We start from the raw sequence: 19,263 nt of genomic DNA, 5'->3' as shown, positions 1-19,263 counted from the left end.
TGGGGAGGTCAGTAATAATGGTAGTGATGGAGTGAGAGAGGGAGGTGCGATTATTGTCTTGTCGGGAGTCAGAGGAATCGATCGGCCCAGAAATATGAGGCGCGAGAAAGAGCCGCTGTGTCAGATACAATAACCACCCGCTCCCGGGGGCTTACACACATACATACACACACATTTAGACACACACACACAAAATACAGACACATACCCGTATTCGACACGAACATACACATTTATTTGGTTCGACGCAAGTGCAGACACTGACACGCCCGCACACTCGTACCATCTTTCTTTTTCATTAACGCAATGCACACACATCCTTCTTCTTCTGTGGTGGATGAGAGTGGCGAGGCAGCCCAATCATCTACATGCTTTGATCTGAGATAAAGCATAGAAGTAGATCTGTTCTGATCATTCTTCATGCACAGATAAAGGGCAAGGCGAGGAAAATCGCTCACACACCTTTCACTCACGTAGCTATAAACAGACATAAACACACGCATACACGCGCACGCCGCACACACACGCTCACACTGAGACCTTTCACTGCTGTTGCCTGGCAACGTGGCCGAGTGTCCAATCCGAGTCGAGAACAGTGGCCAGTGATGTCACAGCTGCTGCTGACCAGCAGGTCTGAGAGAGAGAAAGAGAGGCGGAAGAAGAGAAGAGAAAGTTTGAATTGGAGACAGAAAAGGGGGGAGGTCGCAAGAAAAGAGTGGGATGATGATGATGAGAGGGTTTGAAGGAAAGGAGGCAAAGCAGTTGAAGAACAAGCCGAGGTGAAAGAGGGGTGGGTCGAACGAGCACACATAGACAATGGTTGCCATAACTAAAGTACACCCATTTTTTGTATTTTAATTGGGGGAATATCAAGGCCTATTCTACACAACAGCGTGCTTTGTCAGTGTAAGTGAACAGTTCGGTGTAAAGTGGCCTAAATGCTCCTTGAAGGCTACAAGTCTCACTCTTGTGCCAGAAGAAAAAGAAAAAGAAGAAGAAGAAGAAGAAGAGGGGGTGAGACAAGCAAAAGAAAAAGATTTGAGCATCAACCTTGGTAGCGCCGTGGGAGAGAGCGGTGTCTGTCTAGACAAGCCCGGCTCCCTATGGGCTGCGGAGATGATACAGAGAGGAGGGGAATGGTGTGAGAGAAGGATTGAGGGGCCGGAGGAAAAGGAGCGATTGAGAGGTATTAGGACAGGAGAGGAATAGGTGTTGTAAAGGTGTAGGCAGTGTGTATGTGTGTGTGAGATGGCGCATGTCCCATGGCAGCCAACAGTGTGAGTGTGTTTTAGCCCCTGCTGCTTCTCATACAAAACCTCAACCTCTGTAGTCTCCACACTGCTAGACCTACTGTTTATAATCCTGCAACTCCTCATGGGGCTACACCTGCACACACACACACACACACACACACACACACACACACACACACACACACACACACTCTCACACCTACACCAGACTAGATTTTAAATCTCTCACCTTGTAGAATGGAGTCTTGCGGTCGGACTGTGAATAGGACTTGGTGGGTCCATCACTGAGCTGGGCTCTGTCCCCTCTTCAAGAAGAGGAATATGATGGATTATATGAATTAGAGGCAGTGTGTGCACCAGGCCTGAGGCTGCAGTAGATATAGGAGGGCCGAGCCGTAGAGGGATACTGAACTGGTTTGGAGACCTCTGAATTGTCCCTGCAATGACCCATTATACACACACAGCGTCCTCACCCCCAGCTAACATCCTTTCTACAATCTTTTGATTCCTGTCTCTCCATCCCTCACCTTCATTCCCATCACTCTTTCTCTTCTCCTTCATCTCTTTCCTTTCTTTTTCTTTACTATTCCTATTTTCCCCCCTCTCAGTAACCCCCAACCCTCCCTACCTGCCTCTCCCTCTGCCTCTCCCTCTCCCTCTCTGACAGTGGAGTGATTGATGGCGCTCTAGAGGCCTCAGCTTCCCCCCATCCTCCTCCCTGGGGTCCCACTATCAGATTGTGTGTGTGTGTATGTGTGTGTGTTTATTATCTTAGGACACTAACTTCTAGTGGTGACCAAAACACACTCTGCGTTAACATAACTCATATTCCCTGATAAAAAAATCATCAAAATACATACTCATTTATAATTATATATTTATGTATTTACTATATTTTCCAAGTTAACAATATCCACAATTTCTTATAGCGAAGTGTTAATATGTTGTCTTCAATTGAGACCATTTGCAGTCACCCCAATATCATGTAAGTGGAGTGTTGCTAGGTCTGGTCTCCATGGTAACCAAGGCTCAGACCTCCTTGGGGCAGGAAGGCCCCCCATGGCCATGAACTAACATACACACACACACACGCACACACACACACACACACACACACACACACACACACACACACACACACACAGAGCACACTTAGATTTACCAGCCACCTATTGGAGCCACTCAAACAAAAATGTGCACACACACACACACACACACACACACACACACACACACACACACACTCTGTTAGGTGGGTAGATTGGAGTTTGAACAAAGGTCACGGCCAAAGCTAGGCTGCCCAGACGAACTCTGACCCAGAGAAACGCCCCCTCCCCAACGTGCAGTCTGTCACAGTTGTTGGACAGGCCTGGCAGTCTGTTCGTTCACGTCCTAATAAAGGCCCCAAACATTATCACAAAAACAAGGCGTCCAAATAGATTAGTGAAACTGAAGATTAGTCTCAGGGCCTAAAGTCTGCTTGGTATCCAACCTGCATCTTAAGGTGAATGGATGCCACAAAAGCACCACAAAACAGAAAGCAGATTATTTTCTAGATTAATAAATAAATAATTTGTCTAAAAGCGTCCAAGGTGGCAATCTCAAATTCCATGTTTTGTCCGATCATTGGGCCAAATAAAAGCAGCAGATCCTCAAATTTCTGAAGTTAGGGCAATTTTTTGCCTGAAATGTGACAGAAATGATTAATCAAACAAAGTAACCGGCGGTTACTTTTCTGTTGGTCGACCGATCATTAATAGAATAAGCGTCTCAGCTGTAAATCCAGCTATTTGTGAGTTTTTTTATGAAGGCAATGTACCCAAGTTTATGTCCTGATATTGTCTGCATAGTAAATATAAACGTATCTCAGAACATCAGTATTTGTATGTATTTTAGCACAGATCTAAAAAGATGTGTCTGTATATCAGAGAGCATCTCCAGCGCCATATGCACTTGTGAGTGTCTATCCAGCAGTACATTGGGCGGTTGTAAATCACCACATAAAGTATTTATAAGGTTAAACTTGGGAACTCTGCTGCCGTTAGCTTTTGAATTAGTGAACTCGGACCAAGGGAGAAGGAAGGGCAGGGAAGGGGGTGATCAGTGGTCTGCCTTGTCCCTTCCTCTGATGGGAGCTTATTTCTTCATCAGGATTAGAGAATCAAGAGTGCCACCTTGTGGTTGGTTCGTCCTGCTGTCAGAACAGCACTTTTGGCTCTCTCAGATTTAAAAATCTGGGCAATATTTCTGCTGAAACATGCTAGTCTGCTTCCTTGAGATCATTCCCCGATGACAGATTTTCACTAATTTAGCATCTTCTTGGTCGGTTGATCCTTGTGGGCGGCACTTCGAGTGGCTCATATCTAGTTAATCTGCAATGTTCCACTTTCATGTCACATCTATTCGTCACATGAAAAGATTTTGCGGCGTGGCTTTTCTGTGGTACATCACTGTGTGCAGCCTATACAGTGTGGGTTGGTCAGTGGTACAGTGAGTGTTGTGACAGAGTTTTTCCTTCCGCTCGGGGTTAGAGTGGAGCTGTGGCTGGCAAACTTAGCCGAGGATGTCTCACATCTTCTCTTGTTGGTGTCGACCTCCCTCGACAGACCACCTTAACTCCCACTCATGTGCTCGCTCGCAACAACCCCACAGTCTCACACGGACGACCAAGGAGAGATGGTCATGACTCATGGTAGACAAAACAGACTACGAGAGCTTGTTAGAACAGCTTGGAGTTGAGGAAAAACACTGCTCAGTTGAGTTATCGTTAAGGTTTTGAAGCAACACTGGGTCACATATCGTGCAAACGTATCATACACTCTTCGGTCACAATGTCAAGCCTGCTGTTTTTCTCTTGCGTGTGTGAGTGAGCGTGTGTGTGTGAGTGGCTGTTTCCAGCCGCGCCATCACTTTCCGTCGGCACCCGTCATCCCCCTCTTTTTCACCTCGTCTATCTCTTCGATCTCCTCGCTCACTCACTCTCCCACTCTCTAACCTCTTTCGTGTCCCCCCTCTCTTTCTTTTTTTTCTTTTGTCTTGTGTGTTTCTCTCTTCTGTGCCGAGTTCCTACTCTTTTGAGGCTTACTTCCTGTTGTGTTGCAGGATGTGGGGAGGAGGTGGGGCTTGGGGGGTGTGGACTAGAGAGAGAGAGAGAGAGAATAATTCTCTCAACCATATGATTTAATACACTCCTCCTTTTTGGTTTGAGAGAGAGGGGTAGAGTGAGAGTTTTTCTTTACGTAGCGTGCACACACGCTCTCACACAGACACAGATATGACCAAGACAGCAGCAATAGCAGCAAAGGACGTCTTCAGTATGTGGTTGCCAGGTGAGTGACTGTCTGTGCAGCCTTCTCTCTCTGCTGGCCTCCATTTACCAATTAAGCTTTGCGTGAGTGAGAAGGCACTGTGTGTGTCTGTGTGTGTGTCTGTGTGTGTGTGTGTGTGTGTGTGTGTGTGTGTGTGTGTGTGTGTGTGTGTGTGCGTGTGTGTGTGTGTGTGTGTGTGTGTGTGTGTGTGTGTGCGTGCGTGCGTGCGTGTGTGCGTGTGTGTGTGAGGCAGAAAGAGAACTGTGTCTACGCTGTTGATTAATGCCACTGGGTCTAACAAGCTCTGCTAATTGGAGAACATCAAAGAGCAAGAGGTGGTAGAAATGGATGGATGGATGGATGGATGGATGGATGGATGGACGCCTGTCGGCAGAGGGAAAGGTCAGACACCTCGCCAGTCCATAGCATGCCTCTGTGTGTGTTAGAATGTGTGTTTATACTATGAATGGTAAAAACTAAATTAAAAATAACTCAGTAGAAAAATACAGAAAAAAAGTTTTTCAAAATGTCTTATGAAAAGTAAATCAGGGTTGCAGCCGGTATTTTTTAATATTGGTATTATTTTTCATTTGTCATCATAAAACACTTTTTCTTTTTATTGTCTAGCACTGCAGCAGCGTTGCATTTAGGTTATAGATTTCTAGCAACCTTGACACCGGTGTTAACTTTCTGTGTGTGTGTGTGTGTGTGTGTGTGTGTGTGTGTGTGTGTGTGTGTGTGTGTGTGTGTTGCACTTATTATTGTTTTGTCCCTTTTAAAGTTTAAATTTATCTCAATTACTTTTAAAGGACTCAGATACGATTTTTTTTCTTCTTTTTTTTAAAAAAGAACGATAATCAAAAGAGGAAATGCCTTAAATAACTGTCCTTCTCAGTATTTGAAAAATTATAAAAAAAAAAAAAAAACAGAAGGATGGGACTCTTCTTGCCCCTCGGCCTTGTTTTGGTGGTCTGCTCAGGCTGATAGACATACCAGAGTCTCAGTTGACCGACAGCGAGTCTCAGCGAAAAGCGCAGCAGGCAGTTAGCTTACTCGCATATTACCAGAAATGCATTTTTAAATGTCAATTAGGTCATATTTTTCAGTCTTTGATGTCCTGATATGATTCTTGAAAATTACAAGTGTCTTTGATGCCATACGTGGTTTATTAAGGAGTGATTCATGGGTTAAAAATCACAGAGTCACATCTCAACCTGATGTGGTCACAGCTGTGACCTTCGGTGCATTGCTCTGACCCGAGTGAAACATCCTGAGCACCAAACTGCGACAAACAAGAACATATCACAATGCAAATAACACAGAGTTAGTGTAAATAGTACAAAAGGTTCATGCAAAACAAACTAGTTATTATTTTTTGCTTTTCATTTGGATTAGTTAAAAATGATGGGGCATTTTCTACAATTATTTAGGTTGATTAAACTGTTATGTAGTTGTGCACATTTTCCCCAGGATTATATGTGGATAAATAAGTAATTTCCCCAATTTAAAATGTTTCAATATAGTCTTCTTGCCACCTGCATTTACAACCTCACTCATCTGCTCAAAGTGCATCAATGCAAGGAGAACATATTTCACTGTAAATGAGCATAAGTCTGCAAACTGGTGAACTTAGGTTCTCATTGATAAAGGCCCTCCACAGTGACATCTGTCTATATTTCAAGGTGTTTTACCAGTTCATATTTTGCATTTTTAGTCATTAGTCATTTCTCTGTGTTATTGATACAAACACCTTAGCAACCAATAATGTCACATCTCAGGTTTTCCTTTAGCTTCTTACTTTATTGTTAGAGTTTTCCTCTTCACTTCCTTCTTTCATTCTTGAATTCTGTCGTCATCCATTTACTTAATCTTATTTTTTTTTCTTCAGCACCTTATTTCATTCTCAAATTGTGACGTCAACTTACGTCTTCATCTTCATGTACAAAAGCTGTTGAGCTGGATGGCCAACTCTTTGATGCTCAGTTTTAAATGGAAAATATCTATTTTTCAATCAGAATCGTTACCTCTCAGCGCTTCTTGGTTTTTTAAATCCGTAGTTAATAGGTGTGATGACTTTAGTTCCCAGACAGCCTTCTAGTACGGTTGATTGTAGAGGGGGGGGGGTGGTCAGAGTTTCATCTCAGCCAAAATACCCAGAGGAGAATAACAGAAACAGTCCTGCCTGAGCAAAGACACTGTTGTTCCTTGTTCATTTTCTATTGCATCATTTATTTATGACACAGGATTATACCGCATTTAATTTGCTCTGTTTAAGATACAGAGAGTATGCTGCAGTTCTGGTCTCAATGGGTCAAAGTTAAACCCTGAGCTTTGCTGTAAGATTAGTACAACATCTTAATGAGGGATGAAATAGACATAGTAATCTAACCTTGTTCTTTGTAAAATGCTTCTTAACACTTCTAGAAATTAAGTTTTTACCACATATACATAGAAAAAACAAGGAGCTGCTGCCTCTTATTCTCAAACTTATTTAAACAAATTCACTAAAATTGTAAAAACATTGCCAACTTGCCATTGTAACTCTGCTCTGTGACAAGCTAAATTAGTAGTGTGTGTGCAGCAATGTGTTGTAAAAGATAGAGTGAAAGAGAGGGAGAGAGCAGGCTAATATTAATAGCCTCGCTGACAGTAAGTGTTGGGTTTAGCACTCTGCGTTCAACCCGGTACAAGGGGAAGTCGGGAGGGGAAGTGAGAAAAAGACACAGCATCTTGATATACTGTCCCACTACTGTATTACTGACCACATTATCCACCATGCTACTGTCTGTAGGCCATTTTAAACCATGAATCAATACACACCTTGCTCGGGTGTCCTGCGAGCGAGCAGTACAGGACAAGAGGCAGCACTTTGGTAACTTCACATTACAGCTGTTTTATGAGCTGGACAATCATTTTATATGGTGGATTTGGAATATTGTACACTGCATGTGTTGAGGATTGGAGCACAAGATAGTCCACTGTAATGACACAAAATACATAGTTTCACATTACAATTTGTAATTAAGCTCAAGACTTAATTTTGTGCATCTTGAGAGGATTATATTTTCACCAGAAATTTAGCAACATTGGACAGTTTTTTTGGTTTCACCAATAGCCATGATGGCAAATATTGCCAAAACAGCAGCCATATGTAATGTTGGAATAACCACAAATTGACCCTAATATTAGATTAACCAGATGTTTGCATCCATATGACCAAATTAGCTTTTTTTTTGCAGAAGTCTATTTATTTGAGGGAAACCCTGTTGTCCGTGTGTGTGTGTGTGTGTGTGTGTGTGTGTGTGTGTGTGTGTGTGTGTGTGTGTGTGTGTGTGTGTGTGTCCTGACCCCAAGTTATAACCAATGTGGCGGCAGAGTGGAGATTTTCTAGTTCACAGCCACTTCCTCCTTCCCCTAAAAACACCGCCTGTATCAAAGTCCACTTATTTTTGATCAGGAAGTGGCTCATTTTATAAGTTCTTGTCTTCATAAAGAATGTACTGGACTGATGATTCGGCCTTTTAAAAGTGGCATCAGGTCAGTGGAGCAGTCATCCTGTCCATGTGTCACTGCTGCCCCCCGATGGTGAAAACCGTGCCTGACCACTTGCTTGTTGGAATTGCACTATTGGTCGAATACAAGTCGTTAGTGTGTTGTAATGATAAAAGCTCAGCAATACGTATATGAGGAAATTAAAATGTGCTATAGTGTCAGTGAGCGCCTTCTTATCTGCAATGTGAGAAACAACAGGACAAAGAGAGGAGAGATAAAGAGGAGAGGAAGGGGTGAAAGGGAGAGAGAAAAAGGAGGAGGGAGACTGAGAGTTTATTATGCAGGTGGCAGATATAATTAGTTGGTCGTTGGGCAGATTTGCATGTTTTCACAAAAGGGAAGTAGCTGTGTATGTGTGTGTGTGTGTGTGTGTGTGTGTGTGTGTGTGTGTGTGTGTGTGTGTGTGTGAGTGTGAGAACTTGTCAAGGAAGGGGAGGAACAAGAGAGAGAAAAAAAAGGTTTCAAATGGCCACAACAAAAAGTAGTCTTTCAGTTTGTGGTTTCAGAGAAATAAAAGGTTCTGTAGTGAGATGATGCCATTGGGTGATTAATAAAACAAAACTACTACACACACTATACAGACATTTAAATCACAAACTCACACATACACACACACACACACACACACACACACACACACACACACACACACACACACACACACACACACACATTCAAAACTGTTCTTGGATCATCCTCATCCCCATCTTTTCAAAACTCTGTGCCAAAATACTCCACTCCCTTTTGTGATAGATACATTTAAAGACTTAAACTTCTTGCCTCCTTCCCTTCACTCCTGTTGCCAAAGGGACTGTCCCAATACAGTATCAGAAGTGATGTGACAACACACACAAAGGGATGACACACAAAGTGTTGAGTTGCTCCCACGTAAACACCTCAAGCTAAATTTAGAACAAGCTAACACCTCAGGTCAACCTACTCTTTTGTTAAACCGCTAATTGGAAAGAATGAATGAATGTGGGCTGGATTCAGCTTGTGAATGATTCAGCCACATTGTTTGTTGTACAGTGTGTAGGCCTGGTCTGTGACCTGAAAACACTCTAACCTATCTAAACTCGACGCCCTGGACATCCTCTTTCCCATTTCGTCATCAAGATTGTGATCATCTGCTTCGTAAATGTGTTCTGCTTCCGTCTGCATTTATTTCTCTGACACATATTTAAGAATGAGCCTCGCTGAGGTATTTATCGGTGTGTCTTCCTGTTACAGATATCAGGATGTCAAAGGCAGTAGAGGTCGATAAAATAGGGGCTGACTCACCGTTGGAGGGAACAGGTAAGATGTGCTGCTGTTAGTGGCAGCAAATATTCAAAGCATATACATATACTTTATATAAAAAATAATACATACATGATGTCGTATGCCATTGTTGTCTGTACGTTAGAGCTCAACACGTAATTAATTTCTCACTTTTTCCTTTCCCTCCCACACAGATTCAGAGCGGAATGGACCTGAATCAAATCACCAGGTACGTCTGACTCCTGTGCTCACAATCAACCATTATCTCCCACCTCTTTCACCCACATAATTAATGCAAAAAAAGATAACTCTGCCAGTCAGACAGTTTGTACTGCTGGCTTTTTACACTGTTGATTAATTTGTCTTTTTAATTTAATCCTTTAGTCTATATGAAAAAATGCAGTTTGTCAGTGGCTAAGATGTCATCTTGAAAAGCTTGTTTTGTTCGATTTATAGTACAAAATCCTAACACATTCAATTGGCAATGAAATAAAACAGAAGTTAGCAAAAAAATCCTCACATTTAAGCAGCTGGATGCAGCTTGATAAATCAATACAACTAGTTAAAAAATATCAAAATGAATAAAAAATATATTTTCTGTTAATAAATCCACTATTTCTTTTAGATTAATAGATTAAATAAAATATGATGCATTTTGGCAGTCATTTTTGATATGAGCTCCGTTTTGTCTCCTCTAGGCTCAGTCAATGAAAGTCAATCCCTTTCCCCTTTCACCGACCCTGAGCAGCAGCAAGGTGAGTGAGTGTGTGTGTGTGTGTGTGTGTGTGTGTGTGTGTGTGTGTGTGTGTGTGTGTGTGTGTGTGTGTGTCCATGTTACTGAACTGCCTGTGCATATGTCTGGACTTATGTTTGTGCATCTTTTGTGTTTTAACCTCCAACAATGGGTTTATAGACAGTATTGCTGCCTCAGCTTTGTATTCATTGCTTCGCAATTGTTGTTTTGTCGCGTTTGACGTTGAGGTTCATAATGTGTTGACTCTCCACCCAGTCGTAAATCCAAACAAATTCACTGAGAGTATGATGGCACTCTCCCTACACAAAGTGCCTTGAGAATCAAAATATATCTATAATACTACGACTTTCACTGAAAGGGTAAATTGACCTGATTTGCATATGCAAATTAGTAAGCTGGAAGAGTGCCCCTCTGCCAGTTCAAACATGCCTGATCCTGGGAGGAAAGATGATCCCTTTGTGCAAGAAAGAAACAAACTGGTGGACTCTCATTGCCTGAGACAGACTAGACATGCACTTCTCATCAGTTTACTTGTGACTGATTATGAGCGATCATCTGAAATTACTCAGAATTTAAACAGAGCCGTCTATCATGATCTTGAATAGCCAGGTAAGCTTATGTAGTTGTACGTTTCTAATTAACCTTTTTGACCAATTCTAAGTTCTGGGACATGGTGGTTTCCTGCCTTGTGTTTTTTATATATTTGCTCTGTCTTTTTAGTGCAGGCATGCTTTTAACAGTTGCCATTTATGCTGGAAAGGAGAGGCGTAATTGCTGTTTTCAGCAATGGGATAATGGGAATGTTCTGGGGGCATAAAGCGCATTTTATGATTTATGTTTTGGATACATGTTGTTTTTGTTTTTGTTTTAAATACATTTGTCGCTCTGTTTTCTGTCTTCCACACAGAATAAGATGGAGTGTGAGATGTCCCCAGCTCTTCCTCTCTCTCACGGCCCGACCCCCTCACAGACGGCCCTGCAACATACACAGCTCATGCTGACTGGCTCCCAACTAGCAGGGGTAAGACAGACAGACTTATATTACATGCTCACAGACACACACTGTGCTTTGCTTTTACCCTGCTTGCTTCTCTTGTGCTGCTTTTTGAACACTTTGTTTCCTTCTTTGTCTCCCTCTGTCCATTTCCTCTCCTCTCCTCTCCTCTCCTCTCCTCTCCTCTGTTCTCCTCTCCTCTCCTCTCCTCTCCTCTCCTCTCCTCTCCTCTCCTCTCCTCTCCTTCCCTTCTTCTCCCTCTTCGCCAGTTGACAGCTCTGTTGCCAGCACAGCAGCAGCTGTTGCTGCAGCAGGCTCAGGCGCAACTCCTGGCTGCAGCTGTGCAGCAGTCCAGTGCAGCCCACGCCGCTCATGCTGCCCATGCGGCCGCCCAAGCCAATCAGCAAGCTCAGGCAGCCGCAGCAGCAAATCAGCAAGCCCATCAGCAGCAGGCGGGACAAACAGGGCAGCAGGCCCAGTCGCACTCCCAGGGACAGGGACAGAGCACACAGGAACAGACAGCCCAGAGTGTCCCTGTCCAGCCTCCTCCACCCCAGCTCACCCTCTCCCAGCCAATCCAACTCACCGCCCAGGTACTGACTGCCAATCTAAGCCTCATCCTGGTGATCGGCTTGATTGAGGAACCAGTATCAAGCAACGGAACAATTCTTCTTACATGTCAATCGCTTATTTCATGAGTCACAGTTTCCATCTTGCACGAATGCACACATTTTCCATTTCTAAGTTTCTCCTCCTACTTCTGTGTTTTTTGTACGTCCAAATCTGCTGCAAACAACACATTTTTGTGTGACTGCACGTTCTGTCTGTCTCTCGTAAAGTCACGCATTCTTGTTCTCTCGCTAATCTGTCAGTCACTCTCTCTTGATTGAACAGGACATCCAGCAGCTGCTGCAGCTTCAGCAGTTGGTGTTGGTGCCCGGCCACTCGCTCTCGTCCCCTGCCCAGTTCCTCCTCCCACAGGCACAGCAGGGCCAGCAAGGTGGGAAGGCCTCTTACTGGGATAGCGTTTTGTGTTATTGGCAGAAATAAGTTGTGAACATAAATTCTGATTTGTTTGTTTTTGGTCATAATTAAAAGTGATTATTTGTGTTTTTTTTCCGCCTCAGGACTCTTATCGACACCAAATCTAATTTCGCTACCTCAGCAAAACCAAGGGAGCCTGCTGTCTGCTTCAAATAGAATGGGACTCCAAGCACATGTATGAGGGAACTCTCAAGCTTTAGTCAGTGGAAAAGGAAACCCAGCCTCTGCACCAGCAATAAACTAACACCTTTGTCTCTATCTCCCTTCCTTCTCCTTCTCACTTTCGTTCCTCTGACGTCGTACCCGCCACAGCGAGATAAGAGTGTGGAGGTGAGCGGTGTGACCACGGTGCCCTCAGTGACCTCTCACACCGAGGAGCCAAGTGACCTGGAGGAGCTGGAACAGTTCGCCCGCACTTTCAAACAGAGACGCATCAAACTGGGCTTCACACAGGTGGGGGAGAGACATCTACTGTGCATGTGTGCATTGGCAGGTTACATGAGCAGTTTCTTAGTCTTTGATGTATTTTGACTGTACTTCTTTTATCCCTCCAACAGGGAGATGTTGGTTTGGCCATGGGGAAGCTGTATGGCAACGACTTCAGTCAGACCACAATCTCTCGCTTTGAAGCCCTCAACCTGAGCTTTAAGAACATGTGCAAGCTGAAGCCACTGCTGGAGAAGTGGCTCAATGATGCAGGTGAGCTCTCATCAAACAGTACTTTACATATAGATTAGCATATGTTTAAAGAAAATGTGCTTTTAAAGTCAGACACTCATCTGTTTTTGTGTTTGCTCTCCTTCATCAGAGACCATGTCCATAGACTGTACCTTGCCCAGCCCCAGCTCCCTGTCCTCTTCCTCTATGGGCTTTGACGGGCTTCCTGGTCGCCGCAGAAAGAAGAGAACCAGCATCGAGACAAATGTACGCGTGGCCCTGGAACGCGCTTTCATGACGGTAAGACGATTAATTATTTAACTTTAAAAAAAGAAGAAATTGAAATTCATAGATTTTCTTCTTCTTCTGTTGATTGTGTAACAGAAGAACATTGTTTTATGAGTTCAATTTGTTAAGTTATTATTTTTCCGCTGAGCTCTTAAATGTCAGATTGTGCTCTTTGTGTTAATATAAACATCATGTGGTGGAAATATAGCACTGCTGAAATGATCTGAATTCCTGTCTCTCCCTTCCCGCAGAACCAGAAGCCTACCTCAGAGGAGATCCTAATGATCGCAGAGCAGCTCAACATGGAGAAGGAGGTGATCCGGGTCTGGTTCTGCAACCGCCGGCAGAAAGAGAAACGCATCAATCCCTCCAGTGCAACCCCTCCCCTGCCCAGCCAGCCCCCCACTGCCCCACCAGCACACAAACCGTCCTGCTACAGTCCTCACATGGTAGATATCCAACCTCAACATCATTGTTGTGTATTTTTGAGGAATATTTAGTGATGAACATGTCCCTGTTTTTTAGCTATCTGAAGTTTCAGAACTCTGAATCTGCCTTTTTCTTTCCCTCTACCAGATGTCCAGCCAGCTGTCGCAGGCCGTGACCAGTCTCAGCACAGCAGTGGCCACCATGTCCCCTGTCTGCTCCCTGACTTCTAGCCTCACCTCCACCCACCCCTCTCTCAGCTCCGCACCCTCCCCGGTGACTCCTCCTCCTCCTGCCCGCAGCCCAGCCACTCCCAGCCACAGCACACTCAACCTTAACACAGGGTAAGAGACCATGACCCGTTCACAATGCACCACCTGGGATTCCCCCATCAGTCGCTTGACAGCAGTTATTGTCTTGGCAACTTTGGGTTTTCCATTTACCTTTAGGGATATGTGTTTTCCAAAGTGATTCACAAGGCAGAATCTGGAAAAGCATGTTTCACTGCTGTGAGGCTTCCAGTTGCCTCGTCTCTAGTTTTTTATGGGTTTTTGATTAGATATCTGAGATAATGTCTGTGACACACAAGCTTAAGATATGTTTTGTTCTATAACATAAAATATGCTTTTACGTGTCTTACAAAAGGCAGCCGCTAAACGTAATCTTGCCAAACACTAGTCCGCCTTTAGCTTAGTGGTGGTGATGCTGAAGTCATGACCGTGTTGTAGTTAATTTACAGCCTTACGTTAGCTTCCTGGTGCTCATTTGTAAAGCTTATCTTGCTGATGGAATGGAAATATCCCATTGGTTTTTTGAAGAGGAAACCAGTGCGATGGTAGCTTCCGGGTTGGCCTCCAAAAATACGTCATCTCTGCAACACTGCATATATTGGGTCGGCAGCAAAAATGTCAACATGATGGCTATTGAGAGAAGGACATTGCAAAACCTGATTAAGTCAAATAAAGCCTACTACCTGTCAATATACCACTAAAGGTGAGGAAGTAGCTTTTTTGTCATTTGTGGGGACTGATCCTTAAAGTATTAGGTCTCTGTTTGGTGAACTAATCTAAATTATAATATTTTTGTATAGTTTTCACAACTGAATACATTTAGGCAAATTGTTGAAGTGCCACTACATGCAACCACACATTTCCATAAACGCGCTCACCATGAATACTGTACCGTGCCATCCTCGGTTCACCTGCAGTTTGTAGTTAGTAATAGTTGATACTCACAGGGATTGTTGCACACACACACACACACACACACACACTGATATCCCAACATGCCATTGGGCACCACTGCTTCCGCTGTGCTGCAGTGCACCCTAACCCTGTGTGTGTTTGTGTGTGTGGTTCTTGTGTTCACAGCTTATGGCGTATGGGTAAAAAGAACGGTGACGTGTCTAACTACATCACCGATTTTGCTGCAAACTTGAGGTGAATGTGACCGAGACACACAAATGCCGATGACGCAGCACAACACACTTTTGTTTGGTGCAGAATGCTGTGTTCTTATATTGAATCACTTCTAAGATAAATGCATAGTTAATGAGAGTTTTGGTGTTTTATAACATGTTCCAAGATGTTCCGTTCCTTCTGCGTTTCTAACCTCTTGTTTATTGGCTGTACAGCCAACTGTCAGCACACTACTGCTCTTTATATGTGCAGGGCTGCATTTGCCCTCAGCTTGTCCTTGCTTCTAAACCTGCTTTTTTCTCATCTTTTCTCCTCTGTCTGTCTGGGTTCGTATATATGCTTGCACATGTATGTTGCTGCGTGCGTGTGTGTGTGTGTGTGTGTGTGTGTGTGTGTGTGTGTGTGTGTGTGTGTGTGTGTGTGTGTGTGTGTGTGTGTGTGTGTGTGTGCGTGACACAACAGGAACACTGTGATGGGAGTTAACACAGGGATGAACCAAGCCCTCCTCGGTAACAATCCCCTGGCCACTATCCAAGGTGTGTGTGTGTGAGAGAAAGAAATGGGTTTATTTCAGGAGAGTGAAAAAAGAGAAAGCTTAGCATCAGCAGCACTGATGAACAGAATATAGTTTAGAGGTCAAGGCTCAGGTGGTGTATTTTATTATTTAATTTCTGGGAAGATCTTAGGGTCACAGAATACATAAAGAATACGCAGAGAAGAGTGTTTATTTTCTGGCAGTACATTTCCCTCCTCTCCTCTCTCACTTATACACTCCCACACACACACAAATGCTCAAAGTCAGACGCATACTGTGCACGACACATCTCATCTCACACACCTTCCTACACTTGAGAACAACACAAGAATAGCACAAGAAAAAATAAGCGTAAAATCCTGCAGAACTGACCACCAAACAATCCAGACCACTGTCAGCAGAGCTAATTTTCAATCATACTTTGTGGTGTGGCGATGAGAAAGGGGGCGAGAGACGTATTAAAAACAGAAGTGTGATGATGAGTCATACAGTCATGCATGGTAGGTGAATCAAATCGTGCCGGTAGACTGCAGACGCAGATGAATAGGCAGCCAAGGGTGTTTGCTCATCCACAGTACAAAGCAGCTGAGGCAAAGATAGTTGTCAAGAGGAAGAATGACTTATTTCTCATATGTTGCCATCAACATCCATGACTCCATCCCGTCAAGTGTCTGAGTGTGTGTGGCAATTATCCCGCTAATGCGTGGGCTAAGTTTTTGTGTGTGCGTCTGTTGCTGTCTCACTCATCTTTGGCGTTTCATCTCTTCATTTAATCATCGGTGAAATGTTTTGATGTGTTGAAATTCACCATAAAATGTTTTAATGCAGATTTTAAAAACGCTTTTGTTGGGGCTGTTTATAGCGTTTATTTAAGGTTTTCAGTTTTAACCATCAACTTTGAATATCAGCCCATCAGGGTCACAAAGCAAGAGCTACATTTTGGACTCACTATTTCACACCGTTGTTGATGCTAAACACTCACACACTGAGAGATCGATCACTGAGGAGACAGAAATAACTGTTTCTTCACCAAAAGTAGACCACAATGCAGTTCAGGCACAAGACATTTTATAGTATAGATGCTTTTTCTTCAATGGAAGAAAAAAAAATTGGTTTTGCTGTTGCTGTGCAATCACGAACATTACTCGGCTGCGTTTACGTGTAGCATTTTGTGTATGAAAGAAGCGCTGCATGAAGCACTGTTCACAGCCAATCATCGACCTTGTTTCCATAACAACAGGCCGCTCATGTCAGCTTACCTGTTGCTGTGGTTTATCTGATCCCACAAGATTATCTTGCTTCAGATATTAAACAATATTCAAGTATTCTCTTTTGGCACAGTGCTGGAATTGAATATAAATATTGTTTGGGGTTTTTTTATTCCCCAAAAACCAGACAGGTGCCCTTTTTACAGAGAAACCGCACTCTGAGCACCTTGAGGCCGCGCCCTGAGCTTTCCATTTAAAATGGGTGGTGACAGTTATCTCCACCTACTTGTGCTGAATTCAACAAGTTCAGGCACTTTCTCTTGCTTGGCTGTGTACTGTTGGACATTATTAACTTAAGTAAAGGTAGATGAAGAATGCTGACAAGAGTGTTGAAAGACCGAAAATATAAATTAAAACACTTTACAGCAAACAACAATGACTGAATAATAATAGATAAATTAACATTTTAACATAACAACGTAACAACCGTAACTAGCATAAATACATAACAAAAGCCCTTAGAAGACTGTTTTATGTAAAGTCACAAAACAAGCCTAACAGCGTTACTTACCATATGTAAAGTCAGTGTTTCGTACTACTCTTTTGATCTTTTTCTCTTCTTTCTCCCTCTGTCAGCCCTAGCAGCCAGTGGTGGCCAGCTGCCTCTTTCCAGTCTTGAGGGGGCCGCTAAGATGATGTTTGGGGCCTCTGGGGGCCAGGGAGGGTGCCTCCCCTCCTCCCTCTTCCTCAACCACCCCGCCCTCCTCCACATGGCCCAGAACCCCAGCGCTGGACTGATCAGCGCCGCCCTAGCTAAAGCCTCCCAGGCCTCCCCCTTCCCCTCTGCCAGCAGCATAAGCCCCACCCCCTGCTCCCCCTCCCCCTGCTCCAGCCCCGCCTCTTCCTGCTCCTCCAGCGAAATGGCACACAGCCCAACCTCTCTGGGCGGAGCCAAGATTGAGTGACCGTGCCAAGGGCCAATCAGAGAGGAGGAGGAAGGAGGAAACGAGAACCTCGCCTTTCACACCAAAGCTATCTCTTTCTCTCTCTTGCGCTCTTCTTCCGTTATTTTTTTCGCAATGGCTCTTTCTCTCTTTCTCTCCCAGTCTTTCGATGCCAAAAATACACAGAATGAAAGAGGAGAGAGGGAGGGAAAGAAGTGAAAGAGGGGAGAAGGGGGGGAAAGGGGAAGATTGAAACCAAAAATCTTTATCTATCCAAATAGATGGAGAAGAGGCAACGTGGGACCTTTTTGTCAATAACCCGTGATATCGACATGAAATCTCTCCACTCTGTCTCTCTAAAGGAAAACATACCAATGACTCTTTAGCAAAGAGATGGAAGAGATGGCAGACAAGCATGTCGAAGTGCATAAACCAAAAATGACAAAAGATAACTTTACTATGTGACAAACGAATGGCGGCAAGGACAAAAAAAAATGGAGAGGAGAACTGTGCTTACGTTTTCCCTTTTTTAATTATTTCGAAAAAGCTGCGGGTCTGAAGGAAGAGGAGTAGGGAGGATGAGTTTAAACCAAAAATTTACCCAAGGAGGAGGATGTGGAGGAGGAATACACAATGACAAAAAAAAACAAAAAAAAAAAACGGCAACCATACCAAAATCCCAAATACCAAAAACCAAAAATACGGAGAGAAAAGCTTTATTCAAAGGACGTGTAAATACTGAAGCTATCCAGGACCAGGACTCTACTGCTACTGCTACTCTCACACACACACACACACACACACACACACATCAAGAGCCAATCCATCCTGTCATCGACTCATCCTGTCTGTGTCAGCCCATGTGTCTCTTATAGGTTTTCATGCTAGATATACTGAATCATTTTGTAAAAGATTGTTACTGAACCAGTCAGGAGCTCATGTATGAATGATTGCCTCTGTATCTCCATGTCTCTTTACCTACCTCTGGTTTTAAGAGCATAGGATAGCTTTCCTCTCCCCTTTGTTAGTTCACAAGTCATTATCAGAGGCTTGTTATTCAATATCTGTTTTTTACTCTTTGAAAAGTACAGTTTGGATTTGTTTTTTTAATTATTTATTAGTATCATTTTATACTCCAACTCCTATTTATTGTTGCAGCTTTTTTTTTTAGCGCTATAGCTTCTGGGGTTCAAATCATCATCAGTGTCATCATCATTGTTTTCATGTATTTTTGTCATCAACATGCATTTTCTTTTTGTTTTTACCGTGACTATTCTGCAGGAGCAGAGATGACGCAGGTGAAAAGATGCTCACCAAGTGCCACATATCCCAAATAGAGTTGGCACGCTGATTTCAAGGTGTGAATGAATTTATTAAGACCTGAACAGGTGACATATTGTGCTCTTAATCAGACCACTCTTTCCTCACTCTTATAGATAACCCATTATCAGTGACTCCATGGCTAAATGAACATGCCCTGGAAAACTTCACATACTGAAAATGGCACTTGTTAAGAGTGGCGACTATTTTGAAAGTATGAAATAGGGTTCTGATTGGAGATTTAAAGTAATAACCGTTGAGACTGAAGGCTAAATAAGTCAATAAAGCCAAGTTTAGTCACA

General features: G+C 43.4%; 1 protein-coding gene across 3 annotated transcripts in view; it reads left to right on the top strand.

Annotated features, from left to right (window-relative positions):
- pou2f2b (POU class 2 homeobox 2b) overlaps positions 1 to 19,263 on the top strand; it is a 39,462-nt gene extending 20,199 nt beyond the window's left edge. Inside the window, exons 2-16 of one of the 3 annotated variants that reach the window (XM_068735706.1) lie at positions 9,344 to 9,409; positions 9,568 to 9,602; positions 10,072 to 10,128; positions 11,035 to 11,148; positions 11,391 to 11,714; positions 12,016 to 12,121; positions 12,249 to 12,340; positions 12,478 to 12,618; positions 12,723 to 12,864; positions 12,974 to 13,122; positions 13,362 to 13,559; positions 13,687 to 13,880; positions 14,907 to 14,975; positions 15,417 to 15,490; positions 17,334 to 19,263. In XM_068735706.1, coding sequence (XP_068591807.1) covers positions 9,344 to 9,409; positions 9,568 to 9,602; positions 10,072 to 10,128; positions 11,035 to 11,148; positions 11,391 to 11,714; positions 12,016 to 12,121; positions 12,249 to 12,340; positions 12,478 to 12,618; positions 12,723 to 12,864; positions 12,974 to 13,122; positions 13,362 to 13,559; positions 13,687 to 13,880; positions 14,907 to 14,975; positions 15,417 to 15,490; positions 17,334 to 17,662 — 2,090 coding nt within the window. In that variant the 3' untranslated portion in view covers positions 17,663 to 19,263. Of the gene's footprint in view, positions 1 to 4,506; positions 4,583 to 9,343; positions 9,410 to 9,567; positions 9,603 to 10,071; positions 10,129 to 11,034; positions 11,149 to 11,390; positions 11,715 to 12,015; positions 12,122 to 12,248; positions 12,341 to 12,477; positions 12,619 to 12,722; positions 12,865 to 12,973; positions 13,123 to 13,361; positions 13,560 to 13,686; positions 13,881 to 14,906; positions 14,976 to 15,416; positions 15,491 to 17,333 lie in introns of those variants that run through there. The other 2 variants (XM_068735705.1, XM_068735704.1) reach the window with 2 other exon arrangements.

Source organism: Cebidichthys violaceus, unplaced genomic scaffold (assembly GCF_023349555.1).
Source record: "Cebidichthys violaceus isolate CVI_PGR_0920_01 unplaced genomic scaffold, fCebVio1.0.p SCAF_7, whole genome shotgun sequence".
NCBI classification, from domain to species: Eukaryota; Metazoa; Chordata; class Actinopteri; order Perciformes; family Stichaeidae; genus Cebidichthys; species Cebidichthys violaceus.
The sequence above is the reverse complement of the archived record's forward strand: the minus strand, read 5'-3'. Positions and strand labels throughout refer to the sequence as shown.